This window comes from Alligator sinensis, unplaced genomic scaffold, assembly GCF_000455745.1.
Source record: "Alligator sinensis unplaced genomic scaffold, ASM45574v1 scaffold900_1, whole genome shotgun sequence".
NCBI lineage: Eukaryota > Metazoa > Chordata > Crocodylia > Alligatoridae > Alligator > Alligator sinensis.
In genome coordinates, this window is record NW_005842882.1 from 135,322 (window position 1) to 148,708 (window position 13,387).

General features: G+C 54.7%; 1 protein-coding gene across 1 annotated transcript; it reads left to right on the top strand.

Annotated features, from left to right (window-relative positions):
• Nucleotides 1-2,066: 2,066 nt before the first annotated feature.
• On the top strand, nucleotides 2,067-13,387 carry NR2E3 (nuclear receptor subfamily 2 group E member 3). Its single transcript, XM_006035853.1, has 8 exons — nucleotides 2,067-2,124; nucleotides 6,110-6,260; nucleotides 7,546-7,649; nucleotides 8,214-8,483; nucleotides 9,653-9,834; nucleotides 10,544-10,784; nucleotides 12,064-12,169; nucleotides 13,255-13,387. The coding sequence occupies exons 1-8, from the start codon at nucleotides 2,067-2,069 to the stop codon at nucleotides 13,385-13,387; spliced, it is 1,245 nt and encodes a 414-aa protein (XP_006035915.1).

The window sequence follows — 13,387 nt, forward strand, 5'->3', positions numbered from 1 at the left end:
AGCAGGAGACCTTCTGCTTTGATGGGTGACTGAGCAAGTTGATTCTTACATCACTCCACTGAGACTGCCAGTTCTCTGGGGCAGGGACTGTGCGTCAGGACTGCATGTGACCTCAAAGTGTTACCATAATGGGACTGTTTGCAGAATGAAGCTTTAATTGAATATTCCAAGCACACAGGACAGTGCTTCAACCCATTCTGACTTTATTACGTCTCACACAAGGGTTGCTAATGTCCTTAAAAGCCCAGCTCCTGGGATTGTGGGACTCTTAGCCCCTGGACAAAGCAATGTTCAGTTCTGGACTTTATGGTGCAGAGGAAAGCTGGAAAATGTGACTCTTGATGGCTGAAAATCCATAAGACATAAAAAGAACTCAGCGTATATTATTTTTAACCCTTTTGGTGGGGGAGGAAATATCTCCAGGTTTGAACTCTTGGGACTGGTAATGCTGACAAGAAAAGAATATCCACTCATTGCTCCCTGATATGGTAGATCTCAGCCATCTCTCTCTCTCTCAGCCCTAATTAATCCCTCTGCCCTAACACCCTTCACCATGCATCGCAGACTGCACCCCTGGTAAGCAGGGTGGTGGAGGAGGCACCCAGGCAGTGAGCAGAGGGGCTGTCTGGGCCCATGAGACAAGACTCCAAGGCAAGAAACAGCTTGGTGACTCATTGCAATGACCTGCACTACATATCTCCTGGTACTTCCCAGACGTGGGCTCCTTGGACTGACAAACACACAAGCATATGGAGTCTCCATTGGAGACACCTCCAGCTGAGAGCAGGCCCCAACTCAGTCTACCTCCCCAGCCCCCTCCCTACAGGGCTGAGCCCTCACCTGTCAGTCACCAGGCCTGGATCTCAGATCCTTGGAGTCAGGGCAAGATCAGGTGGTTTGGGCTCCTCCATTAATACCTTCCTCCCCATGAAGGTCACAGGACACACTGCCTGCTGCTGCAGTTCAATGGAGCCAAAGCCTGGCTCAGCCTCCATCACAGAGAGCTCTCCATGAACTCCCTCAGCCTGCTGTGAACTTTTCCAATGCTTCTCAGCCCTGCCTGGAGATAACCGTGTAAGTGGAAGCCCCTTCTCTTACAGCCCTTGTAATTACTTGCCCCAAGCTCCTCCCTTTCCCCTCATCTATAATGCAGCAATAACTCTCTCATAGCCAGCTCTGAGAATCAGGTGCATTTACCTGCCTGGGAAAAAGCACCTCATGAAATATTGAGTTATGATTAGCTGTTGCCCTAGGATAATGGATGGCTCATTCCCTCCCCCTTTCTGAAAACCCTTCAGGAGGCAAAAGCTCCCCAGGCCTGCTAGCAAGGGGGCAGGGAGCGAGACAGATCAGATGTACAGGGGGAGAACGAAGCCAAGGTTCACCGCTGCCATCCAGAGTGAAGGCTGAACAAATAAGCTATAATCATCCTACATGAAGAACAGAAAAAAAAGCATGGAGAGGGGGAGAGAGGGCCAGGGCAGGGGGCTTGTTTTGTTGAGTTTCTGTGGGCAGAGCACAGCAGGCGGGTTTGGTGTCGCTGGGTCTAGGGTTACAGGGAGCTGGCTCCGGGCAGGGCTCTGTGCAGCCGGGTCTCAGCACCTTTTTAATTCTTCATAGTGTGGCTGATTGATCCACCTTTGCGGAGACACTAAAGATTAAGAGGATGACAAATAGGCATCTGCTTACACAGCGTTAAGAACTAATCTTCCCGGCTCTGCTTTAGTAGGAGCCTTGAAGAGAGCAAGACGCGCACACATACACACACACACAACCAGCCGGCCGCACCAGAGGGGCTGAGCCCAGCTCCCCGGACTGCAGCCCACCATGGAGAGCACCTGGCAGCTTGAGGTCCTGCTCTGCCTTGACTAGGCTGAAGGGTAGCCAGGACCTCACCTCCTCCCAGGATCTCACATCCTTCCAGGAAGGTTGCTGATGGATTGATTGGAGCAACAGGTCACCCCTTGCAGCCTGGGGAGAATCTGAGCAGTAAAGTTGAGGAGAGCCTCCAGGAGTTGGCACTTCAGCCCCCTGCCACAGAGGGCTTGAGCACCAGGACCTGCAGCATGTCCAGCTCGCCCTCAGAGTCCGTTGTGAACGCTGGGCTGGAAGACAACCAGTCAGGTAAGAGCATGCGTCCAGGTGGCTTTATGCTTAGAGTTGCTGTGTGAACTAGAAGCAACTCTGAGGGTGGTTGTGGACGGGTGTCTGAGTTGGGTGGGGATGTCCAGTGACTAGAGGGTTTGGGCCACTTAAAACAGACGAGTTGGGGGACCATCTGAAGATAGACTTCCTCAGCTCTTCCACATGTTGACCACCAGCTGAACACTGGAATCTCATGAGTTAGGATGGGGCAGGGGTCAGCGATGCTGGACACAGGTGAAGCAGTGCTGGGGGCAGAGATGTGCCCTTCCTCTGTCCAAAGAGCAATGAGATATACAGACAGGGGCTACCACGGTCTAGAGGACACAAAAGGCCACACCAGCTGGGAAGGCCAAAGGAGCAATATCCCTGAGCAGAGTTGCCAAACCCAGGCAAATCCTGAATCAGGTCCCTGAACTCATGAGACTGGCTTAGAAGGACAATACATAAATCCTGGGTTCCTTTTATTGGTTTTTTTGGATCTTGAGCCTTCAGGTTTCCTGATTTGTGAATCTGTCACTTTAAAACCTAGGACAAGCTCATAGGAGATGGTTCCTCGGGGCTCATGAGATGCCGTGTTGTCTCAAAGCCCATCTCCTGGAGACATCACTAGAGTTAGCAGCACTGTCAGACAGGATTGCTTCTCCTACTCCTGCAGGTGGGAGAAACAGAAATGAGCTCTGAGAAAGCACGAAGAGTCCTGGGCCGTCCAGGATGGCTGGGGAGTTCTGCATGAAGACAAAACCTTTGGGCTAATTAGACCCACAGGCTGCAGGTCCTGTTGCCTCCAGGGGAAGAGGAATTTGCCCCCTTGGTGGGGGTTTGCACTCTAAGCAAAGGGGAGCAGTTTCGAATCGCTTTGCAAAAGAGGATATGGACCAATGTCCCTATTTACAGAGTGGGGTAACCAAGACCCCAGGGAGGCTGCAGTTGCCACGGCCAGGCTCCCTGGCAAGTCAGAACAGAACTGGAACCGGAGCTCCAGACTCCTCTGCCCCCCACTGCCCTCCTTGCCTCCCCCGGCCATTCACCCTACACTGGAGAGAGGCAGTAGTACAGAAAGGGCTGGTTCCCAGAGGAAAACATTATGGGACTTGAAGGCCCCATTTCCCCCAGTGCAGTGGCCAAGCTGGCTAAGGCAGCATCTTTCCGGCCCAGTGTCAGATATTTCACATGCTGGGGAGCTCTGGACCTGGCCACAGCACATGGAAGAAGCAAAGCACCAGGCCTGTGGTTGCCCCTGAGAGCCCTGCTTCCTGGGAGGGCACTCCTGGGGGCCAAATGGGGCTTTTAGCCCTGGAGGAGCTGTGCCACCCCTGCCTGCCACCTGGCTCCCACTCAGCAGTCCTGGCAGTGTCAGGGGCTGAAGAGGCTCTGTCTCCCTTGCCTGTAGCTGTTGGACTGGATCCTACTTTTCTGTGGCAGTAGCTGGGTAGTATGTGGCAAGGGGTGGACAGAAAAGCTATCGTACATGGCAGCCAGCTTTCCCTCTGCCCCCAGGGACCTGGATGCCTTGGCTCCCTGCTGTGCTACTGGATGGGACTGAGCTGCACTGGGGTGCCAAGGGGCATGGCTTCTGGCTTCCTGCCACCCTGGGGATGCAGGTCCCTGAAGCACTGCTTCCCCATTCACCCATCAGCAGAAACCAGCCTGGGTGCAGCCTTTCACCTTTCTACTTCTGGGCTCCTCTCTTAGGTTGTAGTGGGTTGGCAACCTCCTGCCTCCAGGAGTTTGCCCAGGCTGGAGAGGAATCATTGGTGGGCCTGACAAAGGGCCTGGGCTGCTGACTCCACGTTGGCCACTGCTATAGGAGTCACAGTGCCGGAGCAGGCAGAGCTCAGGGCTCCACATCCACATGCTCATGGCTCCTGAAGTTCCCCAAGGCTTGAGATCCCAACACAAGCCCAAGGGGGTTCTCTGGCTTAGGGCCAAAACCCAACCTGTGCTTGAGCCTCTGTGGAGTCAGGCCAAAGGTGGGGGAGGAGGCAGGTGCTGTTTAGTTTGGCTGCAAGTTGCTGTCACTGTGGCAGCCCAGCTCTGGAAGCCCCTGCTGCTTGAGCCCAGGGCTGCAAGCCAGAGGTTCATGGGCTTGGGACCATCTGGGGAGAGAACTGTCCACAGGGGCACAAAAAGCCACAGGCAGCTCTACAGGCCTTCCTGCTGCCCCCCGCACATGGGTCACATTCATCAGCACCTGCCACGCTAGCCAACAGTGTTGGGCAGTGGGCCAGGGCACTCAGTGGAGAAGGGGCTATCGGCACTGAGGAGGTGCCTGGGAGAGATGCATTGGGCTTTGTGGCCCTCACAGCCATGTAGCTCCAAGTAGATGTCTTCCTAGTAAGGCAGGAGACCTGTGGGCAGTGACAGGAGGGGGAGCAAGTGCTCCAACCCAGGTGGCTCTGGGGAGACCAAAGCCCCTGGAAGGAGGGTAGATCTCTTTGGGGCGGTGGTCAGGGAGGTCCCCAGACACCTCTCTATGTGTTGAAGCAGCTACATGTCTTATCGCTCCTAGAAGCTCTGACACAACCCCCCCACACCCATTGGTGCCAATAGGAGCTGGAAATCGCCATCCCTGTAGGCACCTACTCTGGACACATGCAAGATGCGTTTGGCTGATTATCTTGCTGGGGTCCTCTGACCTCACCTGACTTCCTGCCCTTGGACAGGGGGCTAGATCAGATGATCCCATGAGGTCCCTTCCAGCCCTAATGTCTATGAAATCTAAGAAATCTATGAAACCTTTGAGGATGTGGGATCAATCCCGTGTCCCTGCAAAGGGGACAGCACCTCCTAGGGCCATTGGGAGAATTACAGGCCAGGGGTGCCTGGAGCATGGTCCTTTGGGGCTTTGTATCTACCTTAGCTACAGGGGGGAGGATGACAGCACAGCATCCACTGGGAAGCTTTGGTCACCACAGTTAGGTACTTCAGAGAGTTCAGGACTGCCAGGGCACTAAGATGGAAACTGGTTACAAGCAGCTATTGTGCCCTCTTCCTTTGCTGGCCCTAGGGAAACACTAGGAGCTCCAGGCCTGAGGGGAAATATTGAGGAGAGTCTTAAGCCATGAGAATCCAGTGGAGATCCAGCCCCTGCCCATCAGGCTGTATTTCTCCAGTGCCACAAATCCTGCCACTACCCCAGGAGCCCTGCCTGGCACTGTGCTGGCCTCACAGATCTTGGGGGCAGGAGCCATTTGCCTTGTGACTGTCCTGCACCCAGCACAGTGGTACCACCACCCAGCACAGCTGTCTCCTAGCCCCCATCAGAGGCAGAAGGATTTGTTTCCCATAAGCAGGTACCACTACATTAGGGATGCTGGTATCAGCCACATCAGTGTGTGAGGCTCTGTGACGGCCTGTCATGACACCATAATCCCTCATGGAGATGAGTCTCCAACCAGTGGGTGCTGCATACAGGAGATTCCCTTCTAGCAGCCACCAATTTGCTGCCTTCCACTCTCAGCCCCTTGTTCCTGGGTCAGGAGATGTGGCGACCAGCAGGGCCCAGCTGCCTGCACTAGCCCAGCCACCTGTTTCCATCCCTCTGTGTTGTCTCATGCCAGGCTGCCCCAGTCTTCCTCACCACTGGGGAGGATGAGGATGTCTCTCTTGGCCTCTGACTACTCTCACAGCCCATCTCTGAGACCCTTGGGGCCCTTCAAACCCTGGGGCCTTGAGGCAGGGTTGTAGGGCCTGAACACGGGGCGAGGGGGCCAGGTGCTTTCACCTTGTGTAATGTAGGAACAAGCTTTACACAATGTGCCCACGTGTCCAGCAGTTGGGCTGTCTTCTCTGAGCCCACCAGACATGCTTCTCCCCAACTCCAGCTCTTGCCAGCCCAAGGCTGCCCACTGTGCCCATGCTGAGCTGGCACCTCCCATGCTAGCTGGGCTTTACCCACTGTGCTCCTGTCCAGGAGGCAGGTGCTTCCAAGCCCCCAGTGCCAATTTCCCTCTCATCCTCTCAGGGCTCAGCCCGACCCCCGGTAAGGCCCTGAGCCCTGTGCTCATGTGCAAGGTGTGTGGGGACACCAGCAGCGGGAAGCACTACGGCATCTACGCCTGCAATGGCTGCAGTGGCTTCTTCAAGAGGAGCGTCAGGAGGAAGCTCATCTACAGGTAAACAGAGGGTGGCACCACTGCAGATGCCAGGTGGTGGTGGGAGACAGGACTGTACCAGTTTTGTTCTGCCTTCTCTCTTCTGGCATGGGGAAATGTGCCTGGCAGGTGTTCTTGTGCGGAGGGAGGGGGGAGCATCTGTAAGAGGTGACAAGGATAAAGCTAGTCTGTTTGAGCCCTGGTGCAGAGACTACGTGCAAAGAACCCTTGGCTCTGTGAGTGGTGGGGGTATGACAGCAGCTCCCAGTAATTCCCCAGAAGCTGGTGCTGAGGGATCATTTGGAAAAAGTCCCTGTAAGTGTTTCCTGGCTCAGTGCTGGTGAATACAGACAGACTGACATTCTTGGACCCAGGTTCCCCCACCCACTGGTCCCTACCTGGGTCCTCTCCCACGAGGTGCCCTTTGTGGTGCTTCACACACTGGGAACCCAATGGCTGTCCTCTGCCACTGTCGGTGCCATTGCTGTATGGGAGCTGCATCCCAGTGCTGGAGACAAAGGCTCCAAGGAGGGAGAGAGGAGGGCTGGCTCTGTGCTGGGGAAGAAAGCACAGCTGGGTGGGGACAAGCCATACGGCTTTAGCTTCTGAGCTAGTGCTGTAAGCCAAACCAAGCATCCTTGAGCCAGGACTCAGGCGGGATGCCAGAATCACCTCCTCCTGGCAGACCACTGGGCTTGGGGACCATCAGCTCCTCTGCTGCCTCACACACATGCCCTATTTCTTGGCTACCTCTTAGGGGTGTCATGAGCACTGATGTCTGGGCAGACCCCAGACCACACAAGAATGGGTCAGGGCTGGGTATGATAAGCAGGACCCAGCAAAGGACTGATGAAGCTGCTGCCATGCCAGCCCTGCAGAGCCCAGTGGGAGAGAGGGGGCTGAAAGGCCTGTGGAGAAGATGCTGACCCAAGCGTGCAGGTCGTGGCACTGGGGAGCATCCAGGGCAGTTGCTGGTTGTGCCCAGCTGGGTCTCCCTTCTCTGGCTCTGAGACCCTGGAAGTAGTCACACTGACCTCAAATTCTGGCCCTCAGCAGTCCTGTTTCCATAGGTTGTGATGTTTGAAAGGACAGTGAGTTCATCTCATCAGCCCTCCTGCTCCAAGGACCTGGGCACACCGAGATCCTGCTAAACTCCTCCCACCTGGAGTGGATGTCATGTTGCCACCGTGTTGTAGCCTGAGCACCAAATTACTCCTAGGGCAGGTGCAGCCTCCCACCTCCTTCCTCAGACTTCTCTAGGTGATCAGGCCAGTGTAACAGGGCCTGTGGCCTTCCTTTCCTTCAGGTGCCAGGCTGGGACAGGGATGTGCCCAGTGGACAAGGCTCACAGGAACCAGTGCCAGGCCTGCAGGCTGAAGAAGTGCCTGCAAGCTGGGATGAACAAGGATGGTGAGTGCAGGGTGGGGGGCGCCACGGTTGAGATGGGTCGGGAAAGGTCAAAAGATGTGGTTCCCAGGGAAGCACTACAGGCACCCAGGGCAGCCACCTGGGCCCCCTTGTTATCTGTGAGGCCACAAGATCCCTGAGGCACTATAGAAATCACGTGAGCAGGTGAGCGGAGCCCAAGGGATGCTTGGCTGATGTTGGCAAGAGTGAGAGCCCAGGGCAGCAGAGCTCATTGGACACTGATAGGGGGGAGACTGGGGGTCAGGGTGTCTTGCTCTGCTTCTGCCTCAAAGGGAGCTGAGACATATCCCTCAGCATGACTAGGGCTTGGCCGTCCTGTCTGCACAGCAGGGCTGGCAGCTACTAGAGCAGCTGGTTGTAGAGAGATTTTCCATCCTTGGCCGAAAGGACCAAGGGCGCAGGGGACTAGTGATGACCCCTGCTCCCCAGCCATGCTGCAGGGGGGCTGGGGGCAGCTGATGGGACTGCATAGCATGGGCAGCCTCAGGACTCCTGCTGCCTGCCCATGGCCCAGCCCTCTCCTAACCCTGCGCCCTGCCTCCGCAGCTGTGCAGAACGAGCGCCAGCCCCGCAGCACTGCCCAGGTCCGACTTGACAGCATTGAGCTGGACTCTGAGCTCAAGCCCGAGCACCTGGCCACCACGCGGGAGGCCCCCCCACCGCCCTGCCCTGCCGTGGCGAGCCTCCGGGGCCCCATCTCCGCCGCCGCAGCAGTGGGAACCCCAGGGCCCCGAGCACCCACTCCACCCAGCAACCACCGCTTCATGGCCAGCCTGATGACAGCGGAGACCTGCGCCAAGCTGGAGCCTGAGGATGGTGGGTGCCTGTGGGGGTGGGGGCCAGAGGTTCTTCATGGGCAGGGCATGGGGTGGGTGCCATGATGGGGGTGGAAGCCCAGAGACTAGATGGCTCTTGGGTTTGGCTGCTCAGTAGGTTTAAAGGCCACAGTTACATGGGTTCCCTCCTCCAGATGCTGGGTCCCTCCTTCATCTCCATGGGGCAAGGTAGGGCTCAGCTTTCTGGCCAAGTTGCCTCCCTCCCATCACTCAGCTCCTGGTCCAGAAGAATGGGTTTGGCTTTTCCTACAGCTCTGTTCTGTCGATGAACCTCAAGGAACATTTCCTGTGCACTTAGTCTCACCCCAGTGCAGCCCCACAGAAATCCAGGAGTCAGTGTGGTGACATGGTTATCAGGCTCTGGGGCAGGGGAGTCAGACTGCACAGCTCTTCCTAGCACCACAGGGTCCTGAATGGGACCTCTCAGAACAGCCCTTGCAAGGACCAGAGGTCAAAATGCTGCAAGAGCCAGGCTTGGGCATTGCCAAGCATCTTGCTAGTGGGAGGTGGCACCGGCAGGCTGAGGGCCCCTCACAGTGACCCTGTTCTGTTACAGTGAGGGGCTTGTGCCCACAGGGCAAGGCAGCCACTAGCCAATGGGTCGCAAGGTTCAATCACATCTACACAAAGGGATAGTGAGGACAGGTCCAAAGCAGAGCTTACCTGTGCCTGGAGCCAGGTCTCACCAGCACTGTACAGGTACCCCATCTCCTCTGTGTCCCACATACTACCAACTGCATTGTCATCGCTTAAAGAACAGGTCATCCTTATAACCTGCTGGCTCCTAGATGCTTCCTCATCTGCCCTGGGTCCCTCTTGTGGTCTGAGTGCTGCAGCAAAGAGGACTGGGGAGTCAGCACAGCCAGGGCTCTGGTCATAGACTCTCAAGTCCTCAGGATGCAGGACAATGCTGCAGGGATGGGCTGGGGCCACTGCAAAGCAGGTGTCAGGAAAACCTGGAGTATATTCGAAAGGAAAGACAGCTTTAGTTCCCCCTCTTCACAACCCAGTGCTAAGCTGTGGGCCTGTCTGCATCCTGGCCCATAAGTGCTGGGCCTTCCAGCGAGCCTGGCACTGTGTCTGAGCCAGTTGGGGTAGTTGTAGCACCACCCCGTGCTGCCAGTGACACAGCCGTTCTCCTTCCCACAGCCGACGAGAACATTGATGTAACAGGGAATGAACCAGAGCGGGCCTCCAGTGAATACCAGGTGTCCCCATACCCATCTGCCAGCCCCGAGAGCGTCTACGAGACCTCCGCCCGACTCCTCTTCGTGGCAGTGAAGTGGGCAAAAAATCTCCCGGTCTTCTCCAACCTGCCCTTCAGGGACCAGGTGAGTCTGGCTGCCTGTGGTTTGAGGCACCGTTAACTGCTACTGTGGGAGATGGGACAGCAGGCTAGATAGATCTTTAGTCCGTACAGCTGTTCTTATGTTCTTATGTGGGAGGAGCTGGGGTGTGCATGCGTGCATGCACGTGGGTCTATCAATGACCCTGCCTATTAGAATCAGACCAGAGCAAGCATGTGGTCATCCTGCCATCTCCTGGCTGGCAACTAAGCCCTGGTCTCACCTCAGCAGAGCCTCCTGTAGTTCAAACAGCAATGGTTTGAGGTTTTGGAGACAAAGCCCTTTAGGTTACCTCCCCTATGCTGCCTGCATGAAGCATCATTAATGCCCATGATCTCTGTATAACAAATCTGCTTCCACTGTCAGCTCTGAATTGAGGCTGAGCCTCTTGCAGTTAATGCTCACGATTGCACTGGTCTGACGTGCTCCAGTGGAAACCAAATGATTAATGTGTCAGCATTGAGGCTGAAAGCTGCTCCAGCCTGTGCACTGCCCTCTAACCTCAGTCAGTGGGTAGCTCCTTGAGCACCCAGACCAAAGCGTGCTTTGGCCAGTAGCCCACCTAGGTCTGGCACTTGGGAAGAGGTTCCCACAGTCTCACTGATGAGATCTGCACAGAAATGAACATAATGGAGAGACAGTTTTGCCCTTTGAGCTCACGTGTTTCATTCCCCCCACCCCACCTCCTTGGCAGGTGATTTTGCTGGAGGAAGCTTGGAGTGAGCTCTTCCTGCTCTGTGCTATCCAGTGGTCCATGCCCCTGGAGAACTGCCCCCTGCTCTCCGTGCCTGAGCTCCCCCACAGTGTCCACGGGAAGCTTGTGTCTGCCAGCGTGGACATCCGCATCCTGCAGGAAACCATCACCCGCTTCAAGTCTCTCACTGTTGACCCCACAGAGTTCGCTTGCATGAAGGCCATTGTGCTCTTCAAGCCAGGTGAGCCTCACTGGGGATACAGGACATGGGTTAGGGCCAGCCACAAAGCAGACAGGCTTCACTTGTACAGCTCTGCCAATGTCCCTTAATCCTGACTCACAGGGCCCCCAACTATTCCTGGCTTGATTTTCCATGAACACAGCTCTGCCAGTGCCCTCCAACCCTGACCAGCAGACCCCCTGCTAGCCCAGGAACCCAGGCATATGGATCTGTCATTGCCCTCAACTCTAGCTTTTTTTTTTCCAGCCCAGGCTCCCCATCCTGTTCTGCAATAGTGTAATTGCTGCCTTATAAACAATGGCTCCCATGAGCATAAACCAAATCCCTCAGCATTTTCCAGCTCTCTTCAGAAGGTTTTTAGAAGCCAACTTCAATGAATTAACAGTATTTCCAGCATTAATGTCACAGCAAATGCCTTGGGACAGCCTAGATCCTAGCCATTTATAAAGAACAACCTCCCTTGAAGGAAAGAGCCTGAAACTGGTACTTAAAAAAATCAAAACTGACCCAGGTGCACAGCTTTCACCCATCACAAATCCTACAGTCTCCTTGACCAAAGCCAGCTCAATGACTCAGCCAACAACCCACATCCCTGCTGCTGGAGGAGGTGGTTGGATTTACTAGATGAGCAGCTTTTCTGGTTAGTAGGGAACAGTGAAGAGACAGAGGTCCTGTCACAGTATGGGGGACCATGTGATTTGAGAACCATTTCACCCATAATGATCTCCCCACTGGGATGTGGCTGCAGTACTGGCCTTCCACGTGTATAGCCAGGGGAATCCCTAGAGAGAGGGTCCTGAGCTAGCTCTACTGAGCTGGTTCAGTCTGAGGCTTACAGCAAAGAGCCCCGTGCCAGCTGTGTCATGGCAGAGGGGCTTCTTAGGATCTTTGGAAAGTAGGGCTGAAAGGAAACTCACAAGGTCATCTAGTTCAGCCCCCTGCTCACGGTAGGAGCATCCCTGACTAAACCATCCCTGCCAAGTGTCTGTCTAACCTGTTAGAGGCATCATTGCTCCAGGCCAGAAGAGTGCTCAGAGACAGACTTTCCCTATGCCTGAAGAAGGGTGTTTGTACCCAAAAGCTTGCAAAGAACAACTTTTCCAACTATTTAGTTGGTCTAATAAAAGATATCACATCTACCCCAATTACCTTGTCTGCCAGAGAAAGACTTACACCTACTTGAAATTTGTGGAGTGTTTGGTTTGCTTATTGGATAGGATCTTGCAAGGTAAAGGCAGGCCCCAACGAATAGCCTTGATCGTGTTTCCTCTTTCTATAGAGACACGAGGTCTGAAAGACCCAGAGCAAGTGGAGAACCTACAGGATCAGTCGCAAATGATGTTGGGTCAACACAACCGGACACACTACCCCAGCCAACCGGTCAGGTAAGTGGGCAGGTGCTGCAGATGTGAGGTTTGCTGCTAGCTTCTCAACAGCTGCTTCCTTCTGACCCATCACCTCCTCAGTTACCCACAACCTTCCCCCCTCTCAGGACAAGTGCCTTCACAAATCCATTGCTCCCTTCTAACCAGCCTAGGAGCTGGTCTGCACTATGAAGTACTCCTTCATTTGCCTGGAGCCTTGTTCTTGGGCCGTGCACCCTCCAATCCACTTCACTGATAGTGTGTTCCCTGGGTCAGCAGAGAGCTCTATAGAACAGGTAAATTAATCTGTTCTGGGCTTGTTCCCAGAGGGTGTGAACCTTATCTCCTGCTGGGTTGTGGTGGTCCTCCCACACCTTGCTCCAGGGATCCTGGCTCTATACCTACCTACATCTCACACACTACACTCTCCTTTCTGCCTGCTCCTTTCTGCCCTGTGTGACCTTTAACATCTTCTCCAGTTTGCAACCCCAAGAGAGAGGAACAACATTCTCTTTCCTTCTTTCCCTCCTCTTCAGAGGAAGGGAGCTCTTTTCTCCTAGTAGCTCCCCACCTCCACATAGGAGCCATTTGCATCCTCATCCCACTGGTATGTACAGTTATTTTTCACCTGGGGCACAGGTAATAGTGGTGCTTCAAAATGTGGCTTGGAGACCTTGCAGGAACTTGCTGCCAGTTCATGTTGATGGATTGTGTAATGCTCCTGAGGTGTGCTGAACTGGCTCCCTGCTTTCCAGCTCAAGCCTTCATGTTCTGCCCAAAAGAGGTGGGTCCGTGCCCTGGCAAACTGATCAGTGTTTTCATGGGCCTCCAGCCACATGCTTTGCTGGCCCGGGTGCACAAAGCAAAAGGAGAAATTCTGTTTCCCCAGCGTCAAAAATCTACAGATGCCACTGAAGCCAAACATTCTTGTTCTCTGCACACTTTCCAATTCACTGTCATGTCATCAGACCCCAGTGCCTGAGTCTACATTTGCACAGTAGAGTAAAAAAACAAAGCCCTGTCCCATAGACAACCTTCCTCCAAGGACACTGCCCTGTGCGTAATAACTAACTCAATCCACATGGACTCTCTCTGTTCTCTTCCAGGTTTGGCAAATTGCTCCTGCTCCTTCCCTCGCTGAGGTTTATTTCTTCAGATCGTATTGAGCTCCTCTTCTTTCGCAGAACCATTGGGAACACGCCCATGGAGAAGCTGCTCTGCGACATGTTCAAAAACTGA